A 24584-nucleotide genomic window follows, 5' to 3' on the forward strand; every position below is an offset into this window, starting at 1 on the left:
AGCTATTTCAAATCCTGAAATATGATGATGTGAAAGTGCTGCACTCAATATGCCAGCAAATTTGGAAAACTCAGCAGTGGCCACAGGACTGGAAAAGGTCCATTTTCATTCCAATCCCTAAGAGAGGCAATGCCAAAGAATGCTCAAACTGCCGCACAATTGCACTCATCTCACACGCTAGTAAAGTAATGCCCAAAATTCTCCAAGCCAGGCTTCAGCAATACGTGAACCATGAACTTCCAGATGTTCAAGCTGGTTTTAGAAAAGGCAGAGGAACCAGAGATCAAAATGCCAACATCTGCTGGATCATCGAAAAAGCAAGAGAGTTCCAGAAAAACATCTATTTCTGCTTTATTGACTATGCCAAAGCCTTTGACTGTGTGGATCACAATAAACTGTGGAAAATTCTGAAAGAGATGGGCACTCCAGACCACCTGACCTGCCTCTTGAGAAACCTATATGCAGGTCAGGAAGCAACAGTTAGAACTGGACATGGAACAACAGACTGGCTCCAAATAGGAAAAGGAGTACGTCAAGGCTGTATGTATATTGTCACCCTGCTTATTTAACTTATATGCAGAGTACATCATGAGAAACGCTGGACTGGAAGAAGCACAAGCTGGAATCAAGATTGCTGGGAAAAATATCACTAACCTCAGATATGCAGATGACACCACCCTTATGGCAGAAAGTGAAGAGGAACTAAAGAGCCTTCTGATCTGATGAAAGTGAAAGAGGAGAGTGAAAAAGTTGGCTTAAAGCTCAACATTCAGAAAACTAAGATCATGGCATCTGGTCCCATCACTTCATGGGAAATAGATGGGGAGACAGTGAAAACAGTGTCAGACTTTATTTTTGGGGGCTCCAAAATCACTGCAGATGGTGATTGCAGCCATGAAATTAAAAGTCTCTTACTCCTTGGAAGGAAAGTTATGACCAACCTAGATAGCATATTAAAAAGCAGAGACATTACTTTTACCAACAAAGGTCTGTCTAGTCAAGGCTATGGTTTTTCCAGTGGTCATGTATGGACATGAGAGTTGGACTGTGAAGAAAGCTGAGCACCAAAGAATTGATGCTTTTGAACTATGGTGTTGGAGAAGACTCTTGAGACTCCCTTGGACCTGCAAGGAGATCCAACCAGTCCATCCTAAAGGAGATCAGTCCTGGGTGTTCATTGGACGGACTGATGCTGAAGCTGAAACTCTAATACTTTGGCCCCTCATGTGAAGAGTTGACTCATTGGAAAAGACCCTGATGCTGGGAGGGATTGGGGGCAGGAGGAGAAGGGGACGACAGAGGATGAGATGGCTGGATGGCATCACCGAGTCGATAGACATAAGTTTGAGTAAACTCTGGGAGTTTGTGATGGACAGGGAGGCCTGGCGTGCTGCGATTCATGGGGTCGCAAAGAGTCGTACACGACTGAGAGACTTAACTGAACTGACTGAACTAATTTGCAGTATACCTGCTGCACATACATTGAAATGCACAGACTATTTGCTTACCATTCAACCAACAGCTGTTAGACATCAACTGTGTGCCAGGCCCTTTTCTAGGTACTAGGCTACAGAAGTTTAAAAAAATGACATAAGTCCTTTCTTATAATAAGCTTATATTCCAGTGAAAGCAGAGAAGACAATAAACAAGTAGAATATCAATATATACATGCTTAGATGTTGCGAATGACATGGAGAAAAATAGAGGGTGCTAGTTTGGGAAGCTGCAAATCTGAGGAAGATGGCCAGGGAAGGCCTCACTAAATAGATGGCATTTAAACAATACCTGAAAGAGAAGAGAAAATTATTTACATGCATCTGTCAGGCCAAATATTCCAGGTGGAGGGCAGAGCAATATAAGTTCTAGGAAGTTAGAAAATTGATCTTTCATTTCAATAGCACCAGGGTTTCTAGCTCAATAGTGACCCCACATCAAATACTTGGTGAATGAATATGTGACTTAAAATAGCATGAAATAGCTTTTTAAAAAATGAGGTGGTGGTGGTAGTGGTGGTATTACTTTACCTAAAGTCAAAAATTTATATTACATAAATTTCACAGGCCTTGATTCTTGCAGATGTTTGAGAAGAGAAGTTAGTAACCAGGATCTATCCAAGTTCTCACACTCTTAATGACTCCAAGGTGAACAAATGGTCAATGCCACAAAATATTTCCAAAAAGATGTCAGAATCTGCTGCAACACTTACATTTACCCTCTGGGTCTATGTCCAGTGGACAGTGAGGACAGCACGCACGTGCCCTGCCTGTATGGGGAAGCAGAAAGGCCTTTCCTCTCCATGAGAGCTGGGTATGTGCCCAGCTCTGAAACCTGAAAAAACCCACCACCTGAATCCAAAGCATAGGGACTCCTCTATTTAACAGCATCGCCATTTGTTGATGAACATAAACATGGACCTTGGTGACCCTGTACATAAACAGCTGATATGGCAGAAAGAAAAAAGGGACCATTAACTATCCCATTTTTAAAGGTTCAGTTCCTTCCTTAAGCTAAATTATCCCAATGCATTTTTTAAAAAATAAAAAACAATGCATAAAATAACTTACATCAGTAACTATGGCAGGCTTACACAACAGAAAGGACAACCATTGTGTTAATTTGCTTCTAAGTGGGATAGTACATAGTGAAGTGCTTAGAACAGTGCTTTGCCCATGGTCAGTGCTCAATTAACATGATTATTAATAATAATATTATTAGCATTTAACTAAAGGTTTGAGTATAGTCAGAAAATATTTATTATGCATCTGTGTTATATTTAGCCCTAGGTACTGGGATAAAAAGAATTAGAAAACTCTGACTAGACTCTTTAAAAGCTTAAAATATATACAACTAGTAAGTTCTATAAAGTCCCAATAGAAGAAGTTCAGTAACATATAAAATAGCTAAAACATGATAGTGATGCAAGATACATTATATAGTAAGAAAATGAGAGTTTCCAAAAGGGAAAAGATCACAAAAACTAGGAAGGCTTCAAAAAGAAGGACTAGTACTGAATGCGACAGAGCTGGACGAATGAAGTACATCAGTGAGACAGTTTTGGGTAACTGAAATCAAAATTTATTAAAGTCTGCAGTAGGATGATAGCAGAAGCAGCAAATTTAAAGGCAAGGATCTGAGACCGCTGGTGAAGACAAAGGACCTGGACCTGTGACTTTGTGGGTTGAGGGACAGGCTGTGAGGCAACCTCCACCTACAAGCCTGAAGCCACAACTGGAGGACCAGGCTGAGTCCAGACTGACCAGCGGCACCTACAAGAGGCTTAGCAGGCCAGCGTGGGGCCCAGGCAGGCAGCACTGGACTGCCAGGAAGAGAACATGTTATTCTGTGAAAGATGCAGTAGTTAAGGCTGGCAGTCAGAAAGACGCCAATGCCTCCAGCAGCAGCAGAAAGTATCAAAACACAAAAACCCAAAACCTGAAAAATAATGCTGTGGGGGTGGGGAAGGGTGGAAGGCATATTGGTGCAAGTGACTGGTACATGGCAATCACTCGGAGTGAAAGTTGATGGACAATTTATTGTATAGAAGTTGAGTTTCAGATGATAGAAAAGCATCTACTACCTTAAAGAGTGCGTTGGGAATGTGGAACCCATAATATCAAAACAGGAGAGTAGAAATCATGAGAACAAATAACAATTCTCCCCACCTAGCCCAGGAAAAAAACAAAATTAAAGCTTAGAAGAGAGATGGTAAAAATAGTCAAGAGAGAAGTTTGAAGGAATGGCCTGAATTAGAGTCAGATGAAATAGACTAGTTGAGGACATTTCTTCATGAGAAAACCTTTTAAGGCAGAAAAATAAAGCTTTCAGAGTATATATGCGCAACCAGATGAACAGAACAGTCCCACACTTCAAGAATTATGCCTGATTTTATGTGATAAATTGAAGGATAATGTAGAAACAGCAGGCCACATGACATAATCCTATCATAATGCATTAAAGCATGACTCAGAGATTTAACCCACAGAAAGTTATTAACAGACCCTCTGTTTGCAAAACAATACAAACATGACATGTCACCCAAAGCAAAGATCTTTATTCTCCTTCTTTCTACTTTGCTTTTAAAAATGTGGTCTTAAAAAAAAACTTCAATGATTTCAATATTAATTTCAGCCTACATTCAACAGGAAATAATCAATTTCACCAGCCAATTGCTTTCAACTTTGCTTTGTTGGAATTTCTGGGATATATTCTTTTTTTTTTTTTTCCTTTATACTTGGAAAGCTTTAAACTTTCAAAATTTGGTAATAGTTGATATTATCAACTGCTTTTGTGTTTTCAAAAAGCACACTCCAAAGATCTTTGAGATAATAGCCATTCCTCCACCCTACCTGCCATTTTTTTCAAAAACACTATTCCACAGCCATCATAGTTCCTGCAGACCACAGTTTATGGGTAGTTTATCAGATGCCCTTTACTTTTCTCTTAGTACTAAAATTTTTTAGAAATAGCCCTTTTGCATTCTAAGGCACAGATTAAATTAGATGCTAGATTTTAGATGACTCTTCCACAAACGTAAGGGCACATTTATATGTTTGTGTATTTCTGAAGATTAATTTCTACTCAGAGAACTTAAGTGGAAAAGAATAGGCCAAAAGACATTGGTTTAAAATTTTAAAAGAAAATACAATTAATGCAGAAAAAATAAGAACATAAAAGTGCAGAGTAAAATAAAATATAAATACAATAAATAAAATGCTACTTCATTAAAACTATGACTGTCAACAACAAGAAGAGAGATCAAAATTAAGGAAACTGTAGTATTAAATGCAGCAGGGGTAAGAAGGAAGAAAAACAAAGCCTAGAATACGCTGTGTGTGCTAGTTTCTCAGCTGGGTCCGACTCTTTACGATACCATGGACTGTAGCCTGCCAGGCTCCTCTGTCCGTGGAATTTTCCAGGCAAGAATACTGGAGTTGGTTGCCATTTCCTTCTCCAGGGGACCTTCCCAATCCAGGGATGGAACCCAGGTCTCCCGCATTGTAGGCAGATGCGTTATTGTCTGAGCAACTAGCTCACCAAATAAGTCAAGCTGTGACCACAGGATAACACAATAATTTGAACTTCACTCTGACCCATGTATTACTCTGACGATGAACAGATGTTGGGTCTGTTGCCATCACCTGTCCTTGTACCACTGCTCTACAGTCCGCATCTCTTCTAGTTCCCCGATGACTCTGTTCATCCGCCAGCTGGAAGCTCAGGTGGTCCCTGACATCCCAGGCTGGGTTAGGTTCTTCTGTGGATTCTCAGGGCCCCATGTGCGCACTCCTTCAACACCATCCTCTATTAGAATCGCTGTGTGTTTATCTACCCTCTCCCACCTCCCACTAGACTGCAGCTAACCCTGGAGGGCTGGGTCTCAACCTTTATTCATCTTTTGCCAGCATAGTACCTGGCAAATAGCAGTTTTAAAATATATAAATTAACAGTGCATGTTCTATACCATTGATGTATGGTCTGAAATATGATTTAAAACATGGGGTTATATATTAAGAAGAAACCCAGTCACTTAACAGATAAAGCAAGGCAATTTACAGGGAGAATCTGCAGGCTTAGAGCTATACAGCTTTATAGCATAAGAAGGGAAATCATTATTGTGTGAGCAGCATAATCATGCTTTCCATGATAAAACTAGTAACACCTGGATTTGAAAGACAAAGAAACCCAAATGGAAAGACATGAGTTAAGGTGGAAAAGCTAATTCTTGATGGGATTTAAATCATAAAGGAATAGTCTCCTCACCCTGTGGAGCTCAGGCAGCTATGAATCCACATTGCAATGCTAAGGAGACATTTAACAGGGTGAAGCCTAACCTGCGGAGAAGGCAATGGCAACCCACTCCAGTACTCTTGCCTGGAAAATCCCATGGACGGAGGAGCCTGGTGGGCTGCAGTCCATGGGGTCGTGAAGAGTCGGACATGACTGAGTGACTTCACTTTCACTTTTCACTTTTATGCATTGGAGAAGGAAATGGCAACCCACTCCAGTGTTCTTGCCTGGAGAATCCCAGGGATGGGGTCGCACAGAGTCGGACACGACTGAAGTGACTTAGCAGCAGCAGCAGTAGCCTAACCTGACAGGGATGGCGTGGAGAGGAGAGAGTGCTTTTCCCTGTTTGGATGGATTCAAAACCAGAGTGTAAATACCAACCACCCTGGAGCAGCAGTCTGCTGCTTTATGCTCATCTGGGATCTCTTCTTGCTTCTGTAGCTCTGGCTTTCTTTCCCTCTCAGTTCTGATCCACTTGTCAAACTGACCTTGCCTGGGGAGCAGTGGGCACAGTTCATAAAAGGAAGGAATCCAGACTGCACAGCACTCCAAGCAGAGACAAGTGGAACAGGCCACAGGTAGCCCTGTTCTCCAGGAACCTACCAGCCGGAAGGAGACCCCCCCAGAGGTGGAGAACGTTAAGTGTAGGCGCAAACTTTAAACCCAGAGAAGTGCGGCTTGTTAACTTTCAGCAAGTCATTGAAATTTGTGTTGGAAAAACCTTGGCAGCAGAAGAAATGACCTCACATGACCATGATGGCAAGGGAGAGAAAGAGGCCTGTGTTCAAAGAATGTAAACAATGTCAACAGACTTTTGAAAACCATCTTCCAGTGAACTTCACAAATCTGGGTTCTTGAATACAAATAATCAGAGATGGGATATGGGGCTGGGTTTCTCCAATTGAAACACTAACTCTTATAAAATGCAGTAGAACTTTAGAAAAGTTATAAGTCATCCACTGGAAAGATTGTGACAACCTAAGTCAGTTCTGGTTTTAAAATATCAGACACCCTGGAAACACTGAGACACATGACTAGACATTTCATCTTTCCAAGGCACATAAAGAGAATATCCTGTCTTGGCAAACTTTGCATAAATGGACATTCAAGCAAAGGAGGAGCTAGCACCAATATCCTTGCTCAGCGTTCTAGAAGATGATTGCTGAGTGCTTGGATCTTGGCTTCCTGGTCAGCTAGTCCCGTGACCCAGCTTTCTAGCTGATCGTGTGGCAATACTGCAGTTGCTAAACTTTTGCAAGGGCCTTGGGTAACAAAAGAAAAGTCAGACATCGCAGCTCAGGTCTTGTGTTTTTCCTGGCAGCATACTGGTAGCATCTGTCTATAAATTCAGCAGCAGTGTTCTTTTAACGTGGAAAGCAGTGAGGGCCCTAGCACTAAACAGTCTCATAACTGGGCACATTAAAAAAAACCCTATGCTGACTCTCCTGGTATTTTTAAGTTGTAAAATGTAAGCTGAGCCATCACGCCTCTCATATATACATTCCTCCAGGGTCAGATGAAGCTGTCATTACACCAAGAAATGAAAATCTCCCTAATCCTGGGCTGGACTTTATTGTGGGTGAAAACTTGGTTCTATGTTTATATCACATACTAAATTCTGTCTCCCAATCCATCAGCAAAACTCATAAAGGCATGCAAGACAGCATGGCTATTATAGAAATGTCTGTTTGCTCAATGTTAAGTGTCCATTATCCTAGGCGGAAAAAAGTAACATTTCAGCAACAGTGTCTTTGAAAGGGACATACCTAGCTGCTTCTCCCGCTCCTCACGCCGCTCTCTCGCAAGCCTCTGCCGGTCATCAACACGCAGCACAGGTGGCGGGTCTGAAAAGGAGATGGGAGACATAAGAGGAGCAGAGTTTTAAAAATGATACACACTGATAAATATCTCTTTGTCTGGTAAATCTGATGAATGAATTATTACTACATCTTACCTATAGTAACATTACAACAATTATGACCATCCTTGTAGTGATGTACTTTATTATAATTTTCCTGAGAATTTCCCAGTATTTTCTTCAATTTAAAAATATTATATATGAGGTTAGATTCTATGAGTTCTCATCACAAGGGAAAAAAATCATTTTTCTTTTTTTTCTTTTTGTATCTATATCAGATGCTGGATGTTAACTAAATATATTGGAATAAATATGTCATAATACAAGTCAAGTCATTATGCTGTACACCTTAAACTTACAGTTTAATTGATGCTGTATGTTAATTACATCTCAATAAGACTCAAAAAAAAGAAAAGAAAAGAAAAAGACACACAGCCAAAACAAATTATGTAAAAACATAACTGTGCCTATGGCTTATTTTCATCAAACACTATTCATGAGGTTTTATGTTCCTAAGCTACTGAACTTTTATTATTTTTATGTTTTAATAAGTCTCCTGGGGCTTCCCTGGCAGATTAGGGGTTAGGAATCCGCCTGCCAATGCAGGAGACACAGGTTTGATCCCTGGTTTGAGAGATCCCACATGCTATGAAGTAACCAAGCCACAACTACTGAACCTGTGTTCTAGCGCTTGGAAGCCACAGTTACCGAGCCCAGATGCCACAACTACTGAAGCCTGTGTGCCCTAAAGTCTGCGCTCTGCAACTAGAGAGTAGTCCCCGCTCGCTGCAACTAGAGAGAAAAGTCAGAGCAGAGCCAAATAAAAAATAAAAAGTCTTCTCCTTAACAACAAATAGAATCCTAAGTGAATTTATTCTACTATAATAGATGGTCAGTCACCAGTTAGATATGAAGAGCCCAGTTTTGAAATCAGACAGACATGAAATCACTTCTGGTTCTCTCTCACTTGCTGAGACTTGGCCGAGTTACTCACCCAGCTCTCTACGTCTTAAGCTGTGACATCAGTTTCATGGGTTTTTACTTGTTGTCTGTGAGGATAAAATAGACCCTATCTAACATCACCATATGGATTAAATAAAATGATGCTTATAACAGCATTAGTACAGTGCCTAGCACTTGATAAATCTCAGTAAATATCTGCATTCATTGAATACATTAAATATCTACTGTGATCAGTCAGTGTTTTATGTGCTGAAAGAAGAGCTAACCTCCTTTCAAAGACAGAAATCGCTGCTCAAATAAAGTTTGCTTAGGGAAAACATATGTAAAATATAGAGAATGGGAAAAGGGGCAATATGGAGAAAGAAATGGCAACCCACTCCAGTATTCTTGCCTGGAGAATTCCATAGCCAGAGGAGCCTGGCGGGCTGCAATCCATGGGGTTGCACAGAGTTGGACCTGACAAAGACGACTTAGCACGCACGCACATAGAATTGTTGTTGTTTTAATAGCTAAGTTGTGTCAGACTCTTTTGTGACCCCACGGACTGGAGCCTGCCAGGCTCCTCTGTCCATAGGATTTCCCAGGCAAGAACACTGGAGTGGGTTGCCATTTCCTTTTCCAGGGGATCTTCCTGATCCAGGGATTGAACCCGCATCTCCTGCATTGGCAGGTGGGTTCTTTAGTACAGAGCCACCTGGGAACGTTAGACTGAGATAAAAGCTAAGGAGACAACAAAGCAACAAAACAGACTGAAACGGCAGGCTGGACATTCTGGATAGGCGCCAAGGGAATTCTAACTTGATGGTAGCTTATATGTGTAAAAACTTGATGGAAATTAGGGAGCTGTCTGTGCAGACATTCCAAGAGGTGAAAAGCTCAAGTGCAAAGACCCTGAGGTCGCAAATACCTAAGATGCTCAAGAAACGACATGAAGATCTGAGCCACTGGAGCAGAGTGAGATCAGTTAAGTGATGGGGTCCTGGTGAGGACTTTGGATTATGCTGGTGACTGAGATGCCACTGCGGGCTTCCCAGCAGAGGTCTATACAAATGCGCTCACTCTGCCCGCTACTAAATAAAAACAAAAGCGTAGTAATGATGATGATGATAATTACACTTAAAATCAGCATTATTTTCCTTGCTACTAAATTAACAATTTAAAATCTCATATTAAAAAGAAAAACCTACTGGAATAATACTTTAGAGACAGCATGGGAGTACTTCAACAGATTTAAAGGCCTTGCATCTCAAATGCCTCCTAAATGTTACAGAATGTGTACATTTAAGAGAAATAGAACTGTATGAAAGTGCATTAGAAGCTGCATAAACCTGGAAGTGGGGTCATGGGCAGGACCAGGAGAGGATATTTTGTGTTTTTCCTTTGCTTTAAGGTATTTTTTTAATATTGATAATATGAACCCCTAACTAGCTCACATTCATTATGATAATTATTTCCCCATTTGCTAATCATTTATGAGGTTTCAAATGTTCTTTATGTAGAAAAATATGGTCTTTGGTCCCAAAAGGTTTTCTTCTGACACCAGAAAAGAGGCACATAGACCCCCCCTTAGGAACTTTGTTAAGGGTCACAGACAGGGGAGATTTGCTGTCATTTGTTTTTGGAAATGATAGCCCTATCAAAATGATATTTTGAAGAAAAAAATTATCTAAGAACACAAGCCAAAATGAAGTTAGAAGCAAGACTTCTAGCAGTAACTTATTGCTTAAAAAAAGTCCTTTAATAGTGAGGTTTTACTCCCTATGAAAACTTTGCACTTATTATGAAACTTGAAAACCAACTTTATTTCTAAAAATTACACGGGCACATTATAGAAAGTCTATAAATAGAGACTATGAAGTAAAATTCTGTTCATAGAATACGGAGTATGTGACATTTCTACAAATTTCACACAAATTTTGACAAAAATTTTCAATAACAACATAGTCATCCTCACCTACCCTCTTCCACCCTAAGCAACCCTGAGAACCCCAAGTCAACACCTGGTGTTCCTGCCGTCATGAGCCAACCCTCACTTATGCAATGGAACACCTGCCTTTTAGATACATAAAGAAAGGGTATAGTTTATCTCTGATTTCTATGATATCACTCCATATGAAAATTACACTCTTCACATGTAATAAACCGTATCCTGTCTGGTAACACCAGTACCTAAGAAACCAGGTTGTATATAGCGCTATAAAGATATATCAATAAGCACTGTAAATAAGGACAATGCTTATGACTTCAATAATTCTCCCTGGCCACTTTTATCGCTTCAGCACTGATCTCAACCACTATTTATTTAGAATTCGATTTGAGAAAGCAAAGAACAAATGCAACACATTTCTAAAATATAACGTGCATAGTGACTATCACATGCTAGATGATTTTGGTTGGTTTCGGGACCTGGCAATAAAAAGCACTGTAGAGTGAAAAAGGTATCCCGTTTGAATTCTGCTTCCATCCTTCTGGTCACATGAATAAGAAGGTCACTTTGGTACCAGAATGTTAATAAACACCCTGTGGTTCATTAAAGATGGCTGTGAACATGGGTAGGGAGGCTCAGGGCCTGGTCAGTTCTGTTCATTGCTATATTCCTAGAGCCTAGGACTATACCTGGCAGAAAGGAGGGCATTCAAAAAATATTTATTAAATGAATGAAAGAAGAAATGAGCCAGCAACCATGGCTAACGTTTGGAGCCTACACACTCTAAACGTTAATGGAGTTAACATTCACTATGAGGCCAAACTCATACCAAACTTGTATTTGACAACAGACTTTTAAAAAGGTATTAGTAAATACTAGTGATTACAATTCTAAGGTTTAATAATTAAAAAATGATAAAAAAATGACCTTTAAAGGTAGGATTTCAGAAAAAAAAATATACAATTGAATAATTGCAAGTAAATAGCGAATTTTCTGAAATTTTTTTTCTCCGTCTCATTTCTATCCTCATACCACTTTTTTTCTGGAACAAAGTGAAGGTATAGAAAATAGTTTGACATCATGAACATTTCACACTGTTTCCCAACAGATCTAACACTGTTAGAACAGAATTAAGTTACTTAATTCTTAGAAGGAAAAGTTTTTAAGAGAAATAGGATTTCAGTGGAGACACACTTGCAGCTACACTCTGCATCCAACCTCCTACCTGTGATAGCTGTAAAGTAGACGGACCACCTAAACCAAGGTACTTTTGAGAGTGAAAGGGCATGCTGAAAATAGCCTGTGGTTACATGTGAAAACGTACAATCCTGAAAAAACTGGAACTAAAGAGTGACCCTCAAAGATCAAGAAAAATAAGCTCACTGTGACAAGGCTTTTTACAAGAACTTTGACTTTATACCTTGACTCCTATCTGAACAACTACTGTCAGGATACTTGCATTTGGTTAGGAAAATACTCAAAATATCCCCCAAAGAGCATGTACTTCTTTTCAAGTTCCTGAAGTAAGAAAAAAAAAAAAATGCTTTAGACAGACATTCCCATGACTCATATCCCATAAAATCAAAAGGTTTTACTCAAGCCTATAACTGCAACATGGAACCTCTGATATCATCTTCAGAGATACTCAGGAAAATAACATGGTGGTTTCAAAAATAAGAGTCTTTGATATATCTGTGCTTATGTGTATATACAAGAAAGCAGACACAAGAATACTTAAAAGACACAATCTGAAATGAAACGTCTCCTCACTGAACTTGACTCTAGCAATATAAATCAAACAGTTCTATGAAGAGACAGTCAATTGGGGTAGAAAAGAATTTTCTTTTGGCCTCTATATTTCTATGCACTTTGCATATTTCTCTTCTCACAATGGAAATACTATGTTAGAATGATCTAGTCACATACTGATTTTTTCTGCTACACTTGTCAGCTAGAGAGTAGGATTATGTCTTTCAATAATATATTCCTAGTACCTACACAGTGCTATTACCAGATGAATAAACAAATTATCAGGATATAAAAGTATAAACTGCACAGTAAAGAATGGGAGGAATCAGAAATGATGGTTGATGGAGAGAATAAGGGAAAATCAGTATAAACCATTTAGCTATGTTCAATTCTCACGATAAAACAAAGGGGATTTTCACGCTAAACAGCTTCTACTTCTACAAGGATGCCCACTGGATTACAGGGAAAGAAAGTCCATTAGAATAAGCTCTGTGAGGGGAGCGGCCCTGTTGCTTTGCTCACACGGTATCTCTGAGTCCCCCCATACTGGGCAATTACTCAAGAAACATTACATGTTGGCTGGGCTTTGGGTGGATATATGGACGGATAAATGAATGAAAATGTAAAATGACTAAATGGGGAAAATCTCAGCCTGTGAATGAAAACTCCACTGAAACTCCACATCATTTGCTACTAATGGTAGCAAATGCAATACTTGCAACTGTACCTGTTATACATCATCTGAATGGCAAGGCAGACTTATCTGCTCTGTTCAAGACCTCCTCCACATAGGAAAAAAGACCCCACAAAACTAGGCGGGGCAGGGAATGTTTTCTATGGGGCTAGGTAGAGTTATTTCCATCTTTAGTCCCACTGATTCACTGTTCTTGAGTGACTCTGGCCTTGGATGCAGCATGAAGTAGGCTTCCAAGAACCTCACGAGGGGTTTGGTTTGCCTTTTCCTTCATCATACTGTAAGTCTCTCCCAAAGACCATCTCAGGGTCGCTGGATACCTGGAAGCTAGGGCACTGTTTACTCCATTGTTTGTAGTTTGTTTACAGAGTGTTTGCTTCTTTGTATCGCTGAATGGAACAGACCATGAATCACAGGCTATTAAATGAAATTACTGTGTAGGTGTACAATCATTGCAGGCAACAGGGAACAAAAACGTAATTCTATACCAGCATTGCTGTGTGTAATGATTTCCTTAAGTGGGTTTTGAAAAAGTCACAAAAGAGATATGCACGAATGCTGGGCATACAGGTACAAAAAAACTGTGTCATTTCTATCATTTCAGGCAGAATGGAAAAATTATTACCTCTCGTACACTGCTTGACAGTAAACAGTGCATTCACAGATACCATCTTGCCTGTGAAAATAATTCTGAGAGGTGAGTAGGGCTTAGCTTTGAATCTCCACTTTAAAGAAAGAAAATCAAGGTGTGAGAGGTTTTCTGACTTATAGAAATCCGTCTAAATGTGTGTTTTGGTGGCAGGACTGAAACCAAGCTCTCCTAAATTCTAGCAGGCATAAGACCTTTGGGACTACCCTCCTTTTTCCACAGCAAAGGCAATGCATAGTACCTGGTTTAGTTCCCGAGTGGTTGCTATTTTGTCCTGAAGTAGTAGTGGAGGGCCGGTGGGAGGCAGCGGTTTTCTTATCTTGTACTTTGTTGCCATCAGGCGCTACACAGATGAGATAAGAGAGAAAACACATATTTAGTTTCTCAAAATTTATTCAGAAACATTCACATATTCAAAATTTGCTGTCAACCTTTGTATCAAGAACTAGGCTAGACTCAGGAAATACAAAGATTAAGCAGCTGATAAATCCTACCCTCAATGAACATAACGTTCAGTGGGAAGAACACACCCAAGAATCAATAATAGCCTCAGCTCAACTGACCAACGCTACAGGCTACAGCAGTGGTGTGTTCAGGGTCCATGAAGTCGTTCACCCTGGCTGTTCCAGTTTATACACAAAGCAACCATGAAGAAATAAGACTGGGATCTACAGCATCTGATCTTTGTTCTTTCAAAGGTCATGCATTCGGAACCAAAAAATTCCAAGAACATAACCAAGCAGGTCACCAAAAGGGAACGAGGGATATAATTTACTAGGATTTTGGAAAAGCCTCTAACAAATGTTCAGTAACAAAGATCATTCAAGAGACTAAGGGAAATGTGTTCTAGGAAGTGACCAAAGGGCAGAAATATCAGGCAACTCCCTGGTTATATAAAGTATAAAGTCCTCCAGGTAAATCGTTCTTTACACATTTTACTTTAATAATATTTTTTTCAAAAGATATTTAAAGTATTTTGCTGCTTCTCATAAGTGGTGTCAAAAACCAAACTCTTGATTTTCCCTGCCTCCTACCCTCTGCCTGAAAATCTGTTTCACCCACAGTCTTCCCCATCCATTCAAGCAATTCCATTCTTCCAGTAGATTAGGCCTGGAGCCTTGGAATCAGCTTTGCCGTCTCTCCTCCAATCTCTCCCCAAATTTGATTCAGTAGTAAGTTCTTTCAGCTCTACCTTAAAAAATCATCACCTCTATCACCACCTTTCTGATCCTCTCTTCCCTGTGTGACTGGAATGTCCTCTTAACCAGTCTACCAGATCCTACCACTGATTTTCAGTCTCTGCTCATCTCAGCAGCCAGGGTGATCCCATTAAATCATAAGTCATGCCACTCCTCTAACAGCCACCGTCCCACCCAGAGAAAAATTCAAGGGCTGTCCATGCCTACAGGGTACTATGTGGTCTGGCCTTTACCTTGTACCACTTGACCTCTTAATTACTCTGCTCAGATCTTGCATACTGACTGCATCCATCTCAGAGCCTTTGCATGTACCTGAAATGTTCTTCTCCGAGATGTTAACATGGGTCTGTCCTTCACTTCCACTGAGTCTCTGCTCAAATGTGATACTAGAGTCCTCCTGATCTATCTAAAATAGCACCTGCGTCGCTCATCTCTCCTCCTGACTCTGCCTTGTTTGTGGTCCTTATCCCCTGACACATTGCACACTTATTATCTCCTCCACTAGGCTGAGGGAAATGGAGAATAACTAGAAAATGAGATTCAGTTGTTCAGGGTTTTTGAACCTGAAAGAGTGTGGCAGTTACACTTCAGGAAGACTAAATTTAAAAATGGTACCCCAGATGTACTTTAAAAAGTTATTAAATTTGCTAAACCTTTCCCTTTAAGCTCTGAACAAAGAATACACCAAATTTTTATGGATGCCTCTCAATTACATATGGCATTAGCTAGCAGAGGAAACCACAGACTGAACAGCAGAAAGCATCCTATGCCGTATTTTTAACACTGTTTAAGTGCCCAGTTTCAAACAATTTGTTGGCTTTAAATAACAGGTTCAAACATAAACACTGTTTGCTATAACACTCTCATCCCACATGCCAAAAACAAGTTGCTAGTTATCACTATGTGGCAGGTAAAGGCCACACTACTTCGTATTGGCCTACAGCCTCACAATTTTAGAAGCAGCCCCTAAAGATCAAAAATCAACTTAATTGGAACTCTGGTGCTCAATATGGATAGAACAACTTTCTCCCATCTTTTGTAAGGTATTCTCAAAACTGCTCATAAAGAAGATGAACAGAAAGGAGTGCACACAGATTGGGAATATTGTGATTATTTTCTTTTTATTATACAGCCACCTCTAGCACATAGCAAATAAAGCCTTAAACTAGTAAGCTGTTTAAGCGATCTTCTATTTATCATTTTTACTTAACTGAAAGATAATTAGGACTATTTGTTTAGACTGTATTTCATATGCATTCATTTCTTTCTTACCTTAGCATATTTGACATAATTTAATCTGTCTCTGTTGATTATCTGCAATGTCCCTAGGCCCAGACAACAGATATCAATCATAGCTAAATATTATGTTACAGTAGACCATGGAGGAGATTCAAAAGAAGACATATTCAGTGCAAGTGACTTTTCCAAATAATTCCTGGGTAATCCCTCTCCCCCTATTTTTGGTTGTAATTTTCTTTGTCTTGAAATTCAAATGTGATATATAAATTTCAATTAAATTGAAAGTTTGGAGGTCTGGTTACCTGAATTCCAATTTACCTATCAATATATCTGATTTTTATTAGACCCAGTTGAGTTGGATCTATCTGCCCACTTTCTTATCATCTGGATCTCAGGAATTCATTTCTATCACAAAATCCTTCTGAGTCCTATTCATAACAAAACAAATTTAAAATTGATCTTAAAATGTGTTGTGTTCCTATAAAACCGATAAGCTAAATTTAGTAAAATAAAGGTAAATTTGAAAGTCAGTCTGTTTAAGCCCAGATTATGTGTGTGTGCTCAGTCGCTCAGTTGTGTCTGACTCTTTGTGACCCCATGGACTGTAGCCCGCCAGGCTCCTCTGTCCCTGGACTTCTCCAGGTCAGAATACTGGAGTGGGTAGCCATTCCCTTCTCCAGGAGATCTTCCTGGCTCAGGGATGGAACTGGTGTCTCTTGCGTCTCCTGCATTGCAGGCAGTTTCTTTATCCTCTGAGCCACCGGAGAAGCCTCTGTAAGCCCTGCTACTTACTAGCTGAGTGACTGTCAGAGTTTCTTGACTTCTCTGAGTAGGTAATATGAGGGTGAAATGGCCTAACTCAGAGGGTCATTGGGAGGATTAGTTGAAAAGATCTATGGTTAAGAATCTATTATAGAGCATGGCCCACAGGAGGTGTTTAGCAAACATTCAGCCCTCTTCTCTCAGCATTTAATGCTCTTCCTCAAGGTCCCGGGCCTCCCACGCTCCCAGGTGGAGAGCTGTGTGTTGAGGTCGTAGTGGAGGCGGTGAGCACTTTGGAGTCAGCTGACCAGGCTCTGCCAGTTATGAGCTGTGAACCCACAGCACATCACTCAACCTCTCAGTCATAATTTCTCCATCTGCAGTGCAGGAAAACACCTTCAGGGTTGTGAAAATTAAATGAGACTGCTGGGTCCATTGCAAGGCTCAACAAAAGGTGGCAGGTGTTTTTGGCTCTCCCCCTAGTCCTACACCAATGTGGGAAAGCAGGTTTCTAGTTAGTTCCTCTGGGCTTTGCTTGCTTAACGCTAACAGGGAAAGCAAACTTATGTCAAGTTGGTGACAGCAGACCTAGGCAGCAGAGCCTGGCTCTGCTGCTGGCTTCAGAGGTTTGCAGCCCAGCTACAAGCACACCTCCTGGGGGCGACAGGAAGGTAGGACTTATGTTTCCTGACTTAATCATCAGTTTTTCTGGGGCTTAGAGAGATGACAGTTTTCTGAGATGTAATACCTTTCAAGTTGCCAAAAGTAAGGATAAATCTTCAAAAAAGAAAAAAATTCAATCACAATAGCAGGAAAATAGTAGCTTCTGAGAGGGTTGGTGTTTTGTCCACCCCCCCCCCCCCCCAAACAAATGGCAGGGAATTTCACTGTTTGAGAACAGAATGAAAATAGGAATTTATCCATTTTAAGATTTCCAACATTTAAAAATCTGGAAATCCTAGGTAACTAGCAGGTAGGATCACATACACACTTTTAAAAATTACCATTAAAATCCTAGTTTTAAAATGACCCAGATGACATTTCCAGTATTATTTATTTGAATCTCTTTCATTTTTCAGAAAAGAAAACTGAGCCATATACTATGACGCTCAACAAGACATTGCTGGCCTTATAAAATTTTTATTGATCTTCCTGCTAGCTTGAAAGCTTTATTCCATTAGCATCACATGTAAAAGTGTTAAAGAGAAGAGGAAGGATGGAGAGAAGCACCCTTGTGGTCTGGGACTCTGTCTCTAAATCACTCTGCAATAGAAGATGCAGGCAGCAGACCTTCAGAGCTTCCATTTAGTAAAAAATTCTGCAGCTTCAGGAAGTGCCACAAATGTGTGTTTACAATCGACCTCCTCTATGACTCACTACTAATAAACTCCTTGCAAGGTCTTTCCATGAAGGTCATGGGGTTCTCTCTGCTTTCTGTCTAAGTTTCACTGTAGGGGCTAGTGGAAGTGCCTTCTCTCATGTGATGAAGATAACTGGTCCAACAAATGCTTAATTGAGTCAAAATGTTTATTCTTATAAGACACTTATGACTACAACTTTAGGGACCATGTTGAGCTTAAACTCAATCACAGGTGGTCTTAACCCCCACAAAAATAATGTATTTCTGTCACTGTTTTAAATCAAGTATGGCATATGGGCTGGGAAAGAGCAAAACTTTAGCCCTGCTCAGTATGGGTTGGACTTTGTGGAATCAAGTCCCCAGGCTACACACATACCTTTGGGGAGTAAACCAGAAGACAGAACCAGAGGCTGAACTGCACACAATTTTTTTTTTGTAGTAAAAAATGGCTGAACATTGCAACTTCATATGTCTCATAGCGTCAATCTACCTGGGCAGAAAGAAAAGTTAACATTCCAGGCTTGCCAGTGTGTTCTCGGAAAGGTCTGATTTTGCTTTATGTCTTTCTCCTACGATAAATCTTAGGCACAAGTATGACTATACGTTAAGCTGAGTCCTTCACAGTGAATCACAGAACCTGAATCACAAGTAGCTTATATGAAAATCAGACTACAGAATACAACTATGACAACTAAAGAACGTTACTGGTTTAAAATCACAACATCTAAAGATTAAAGAGAACTCCTGGGAGATTCTCAGGTAATTCAGAGTGTTTCATCTAATGTTCTACTGTATGAAATCCTTTTGCTTATTTACTTGACAGTTAAAATTTATTCTAAAAGAGCTGCCAGGAATATTGTAACACTTAAGTCATTGCTATTAAATGTTTTATCTAACATTATTTATAAAACTTGCATTAGAATAAGAAAGTCATAATGCAATCTCATAACTTCTAATGACTTTTCTGATTATTCCACAAGGAGAGAGCTTTTCAGTTTAAATTCCTCCTAATTGTTTGTGAAGTTGTGCAGGAATGATCAAAGCTCATGGGAGTCAGCACTAGAGAAACCTAGGTTTAATTTTCTACTTTATTTCAGTTTTCTTCACATTTATTCAGTCGATATCCTACTCTGTGGGACACCTTGTGCTCAGTATTGGGAAAATCTTAAGTGAAAAATACATCTTTTCTACAATTTTTTCCTTTTCCAGACGTCTAATTCTAGGGAGCTTTGGTTTCCCCCAGTAATTCCTCTCCTTGCAGAAATATTCTCCCCCATTATGGCCTAAAGCACAATCTTGACCTCAGTCACTTTCCAGTCTGGATTTATAAATATGCCTTGCATTTATAAACAGTCTTCCACCCCTAGGGAATATACGCTCAGGTATCTCTGCTATCACTTGAAACTATGTCAAAAGTTGAACTAACCATCCTCACAAAATGAGCCAACCTGGTCTCCTTCTTACTGTCAATGGAACCACAGTATTCCCAGACTCAGAAATGTTACATAATGTTTTCAGTAAAAATTTACAGACACTTCTATGGGCTGGCCACTGTGCCATGCGCTAAGAATACAAAGACTGTAGGACCTAGCATCATGACATTGTACGTGACGTGGTAATCAAGACCATCCCCAAGAAAAAGAAACACAGAAAGGCAAAATGGTTGTCTGAGGAGGTCTTCCAAATAGCTGAGAAAAAAAGAGAAGGGAAAGGCAAAAGAGAAAAGGAAAGATATACCCATCAGAATGCAGAGTTCCAAAGAATAGTAAGGAGAGATAAGAAAGCCTTCCTTGGTGATCAATGCAAACAAATAGAAGAAAACAATAGAATGGGAAAGACTAGAGATCTCTTCAAGAAAATTAGAGATACCAAGGGAATATTTCATGCAAAGATGGGCTCAATGAAGGACAGAAATGATATGGGCCTAACAAAAGCAGAAGATATTAAGAAGAGGTGGCAAGAATACACAGAACTATACAAAAAAGATCTTAATGATTCAGATAACCATGACAGTGTGATCCCTAACCTACAGCCACACATCCTGGAGTGTGAAGTCAACTGGGCCTTAGGAAGCATCACTATGAACAAAGTTAGGGGAGGTGACGGAATTCCAGCTGAGCTATTCCAAATCCTAAAAGATGATGTTGTTAAAGTGCTGCACTCAATACGCCAGCATATTTATAAAACTCGGCAGTGGCCACAAGACTGGAAAAGGTCAGTTTTCATTCCAATCCCAAAGAAAGGTAATGCCAAAGAATGTTCAAACTACTGCACCACTGCACTCATCTCACACGCTAGCAAAGTAATGCTCAAAATTCTCCAAGCCAGGCTTCAACAGTACATAACCGAGAACTTCCAGATATTCAAGCTGGATTTAGAAAAGGCAGAGGAACCAGAGATCAAATTGCCAACATCCACCACATCACTGAAAAAGCAAGAGAGTTCCAGAAAAACATCTACTTCTGCTTTACTGACTACACCAAAGCCTTTGACTGTGTGGATCACAATAAACTTTGGAAAATTCTGAAAGAGATGGGAATACCAGACCACCTTACCTGCCTCCTGAGAAATTTGTATGCAGGTCAAGAAGCAACAGTTAGTACTAGACATGGAACAACAGACTGGTTCCAAGTTGGGAAAGGAGTACATCAATGTAACATCAAAGGTGTATATTGTCACCCTGCTTATTTAACTTATACGCAGAGTGCATCATACGAAATGCTGGGTTGGATGAAGCACCAGCTGGAATCAAGATTGCTGGGAGAAATATCAATAACCTCAGCTATGCAGATGACACCACCCTTATGGCAGAAAGAGAAGAACTAAAGAGCCTCTTGATGAAAGTGAAAAAGGAGAGTGAAAAAGCTGGCTTAAAACTCAACATTCAGAAAACCAAGATCATGGCATCCAGTCCCATTACTTCAAGGCAAATAGATGGGGAAACAATGGAAACAGTGACAGACTTTATTTTCTTGGGCTCCAAAATCACTGCAGATAGTGACTCCAGCTATGAAATTAAAAGATGCTTGCTCCTTGAGAGAAAAGTTATGACCAACCTAGACAACATATTAAAAAACAGAGGCATTACTTTGCCAACAAAGGTCAATCTAGTCAGAGCTATGGTTTTTCCACTAGTCCTCTATGGATGTGAGAGTTGGACTATAAAGAAAGCTGAGCACCAAAGAATTGATGGTTTTGAACTGTGGTGTTGGAGAAGACTCTTCAGAGTCCCTTGGACTGCAAGCTGAATATTCATTGGAAAGACTGAGGCTGAAGCTGAAAGTGCAATAGTTTGGCCACCTGATATGAACAGCTGACTCATTAGAAAAGACCCTGATGCTGGGAAAGATTGAAGGCTGGAGGAGAAGGGGAAAACAGAAGATGAGATAGTTGGATGGCATCACCGACTCAATGGACATGAGTTTGAGCAAGCTCCAGGAGTTGGTGATAGACAGGGAAGCCTGGTGTGCTGCAGTCCATGGGGTCACAAAGTCAGACATGACTGAGCATCTGAACTGAACTGAGGACATAGCATCTACCTGCAAGATCCTCATTGGTGGAGACAATATGCAAATATAGGCATTTACAACAACAGACCAAATGAGTTTTCAAGAATCGATACACTACAGAGGACTAGTAACCAAACAAATGATACAGTGTTAGAGGGAATCAGAGGTGGGAGGCCTTACTACAGAGGGTAGTAGAGATGGGAATGTCACTGAATAAAGATTTTGATGAATGGAGAGAAAATGGATACGTGAAGGGGATGCCGAGAATCCTCCTGGCGAGGGCAGGGCATGTGCAAAGCTACTGAGGCACATAAAGGAGAGTGCACCAAGGGACTGTCCCATCAGGCCGGGGGTGTAGGAAGGCAGGCAGGTGAAAATAAGACCAACAGCGCGAGGTCAGCGCCCCCTGAGGTTCCAAGAGCTTGGAATTTGTGATGAAGGCAACGGGAAGTCACAAGAGTGCCAGATGGCACTTCCAGCTGTGAGCTAATCTAGCTTCAGCAGATTCTGGGTAAATGAAAGGCAAGGCCCCACAAGCCGGCTGGAAATGTATTCAAAAAGGTTATCATCTTAATAAAAAGGAAATCCAACTAAAACCACATCTTAAGAACTCCACTTTCTGCACAATTTAATAATTATGCAGGTGTTCCCACTTTCCCTTAACCTGTACCAAGAGATGACTATTTAACTATCAAGGGAGGAAAGTGCCACGAGTGAGTGTGTTTTGAAACTTCTGTCTGTGGCTGAAGCATCAGGGAGCCGAGGACGAGCAGGGTCAGTGTGGCTGTGGCTGTCCCCGTGGGAGCCCGGACAGGGGGGGCGGGCTGCACAGGGACCCTGCGTGGGTGCTCCAGGTCTCCCCGGCTTCAGACCCTGCAGGAAATGGAGACCCAGCCACAAGCTCCAGGAAGCAAAAGCAGCGAGCAGGAAGAGGAAGTAGAGAATGGAGGAACAGGGCCTGGCTGGGAAACAGGTGGGGTGTTTTTGAAGGTGATACACAGGCAGGTGATGTGGGTAGCTGCTGATGAGTATCTTTATTCTTTCATTGGCAAAACTAGGAAGCAGTCACTTCACTATACAAACTTACAGGTACTGCACCATGGCGACATATGTAACTAGAGATGCTGAGAAACAGTGCAGTCTGATTTACCCTTCTGCACCAGAACAGACCCACTTTGTGGCATGCTGCGACATCTGGTCACGTTCAAATTGACGCAACAATAAGAACAATGAACCATTTATCCAGCACTCTTGCTCACTTCTTGTTGCAAAAACAAATGCAATTAAATGAGAACATTTGACGATAATGTGTATCTGGGACATACACTGCATCCTCCTTATTCATATTGACAGAAATGACTCAATTAAGACTTACTTTTTTTTTGCACTTCACACATTCCAAATAGAACAAAAACTAACGACTCAGCAGCCCCACTAGACTACATTAGAGGCTTGTAAGACCCTGTGGAGGTTTTAAAATTTAGAGGGAGCTCATCCAGCAACAATGAATAGTGATTGAAAATCCCTTTCTGATAATTTATTTTTCATTATGAAGAAATGAAGTTATGACAGTTATGAAAAATGATATTCATCCAAAAAACAAAGAAATCTGTCCAATACTGAGATAATACAAATCCAATGTAGAGACACTGATTTTTCAAATATTAATATAAACCAAACACTGTGTGAAGTTATGTGATGTATGGGAACAGAATCCACCGAAAACATCACTCATCTACAAAACTGAAAAGAAGGCATGAAGAATGGAACAGACACATGTTGGCGTTTATTAACAGTTTGTAATCAATCAACTTCCAGAAAGAAACTTCAGTTGCACTGAAGTGTTGTCTACAACAAGATAAAATACCAACATAATCTTTTCTATAAAAATCCATTTTGTTTGTCAAAGTACACAATAAGAAAGATATAAATATTATTTAAATAATTGCAACAGATAATTCTACCAGGTTACCAAGATATTTTTAAGGGATAAGGAGTAAGCTACTTGTTTACTCCAAAGAGTTGATGTCTAATCACAGACATCATACTTAAATTCTCAGGTGGCTCAGTGGTAAAGAATCCACCTGCCAAGCAGGAGACGCAGGTTCGATCCCTGGGCCAGGAAGATCCCTTGGAGGAGGAGATGGCAACCAACTCCAGTATCCTTGCCTGGGAAATCCCATGGACGGAGGAGCCTGGCGGGCTACAGTCTATGGTGTTGCAAAGAGTCAGAAATGACTAAGCAACTGAACACACACACACACACACACACATAGACATCATATTCTGACCTTGAAGAACCATAGATGCTCTCCAAGTAAGGGGAGTGACAGGCTAATTTAGTCTTTGACGCTTGGCCAGGTGCTTCCAGAACTACGATAATTTCTACCAAACCCGAGGAACTTGAGGGCAAGGATGGTGCCTTCATCTTTATCAGCTCCGTACCTTTAGTATTTAGCCCACCATCTGGCATAGAATTGACACTGAATAAAACGCCTGAGAAGGAAACAAGAGAGCAAGAAATTGAAGATAGTGTACCCAAACAAACTGTGGCAAAAGCCCAAGAAGAGAAAGTATTAATGACAAGTAAAAAGGATACATTTGCTCACTTTTTGAAGGCGGCTAAGATGGTGAAAAAGTGAAAGTCGCGTATTCTGTCTGACTCTTTGAGACTTCTCCTGGCCAGAATACTGGAGTGGGTAGCCATTCCCTTCTCCAGGGGATCTTCCCAACCCAGGTCTGAACTCAGGTCTCCCACATCACAGGCAGATTCTTTACCAGCTGAGCCATGAGGGAAGCCCAAGAACACTGGAGTGGGTAGCCTATCCCTTCTCCAGCAGATATGGTAGAAAAAAGGTGACCAAGAGAACTGTCAGATCACAGTTACA

The 24584-nt window shown here is 40.5% G+C and overlaps 1 protein-coding gene across 6 annotated transcripts in view; it reads right to left on the bottom strand.

Moving 5' to 3' along the window:
- Window positions 1–24584, bottom strand: part of MAP7 (microtubule associated protein 7) — a 171603-nt gene that overhangs the window by 47690 nt on the left and 99329 nt on the right. For all 6 annotated transcript variants that reach the window (XM_043456977.1, XM_043456980.1, XM_043456978.1 and 3 more), the window contains exons 2-3: window positions 13869–13970; window positions 7554–7631 (exon numbers count right to left, since the gene is read on the bottom strand). In XM_043456977.1, the coding sequence (XP_043312912.1) occupies window positions 7554–7631; window positions 13869–13970 (180 nt within the window). The remainder of the gene's footprint in view (window positions 1–7553; window positions 7632–13868; window positions 13971–24584) is intronic.

Source organism: Cervus canadensis, chromosome 33 (assembly GCF_019320065.1).
Source record: "Cervus canadensis isolate Bull #8, Minnesota chromosome 33, ASM1932006v1, whole genome shotgun sequence".
NCBI classification, from domain to species: domain Eukaryota; kingdom Metazoa; phylum Chordata; class Mammalia; order Artiodactyla; family Cervidae; genus Cervus; species Cervus canadensis.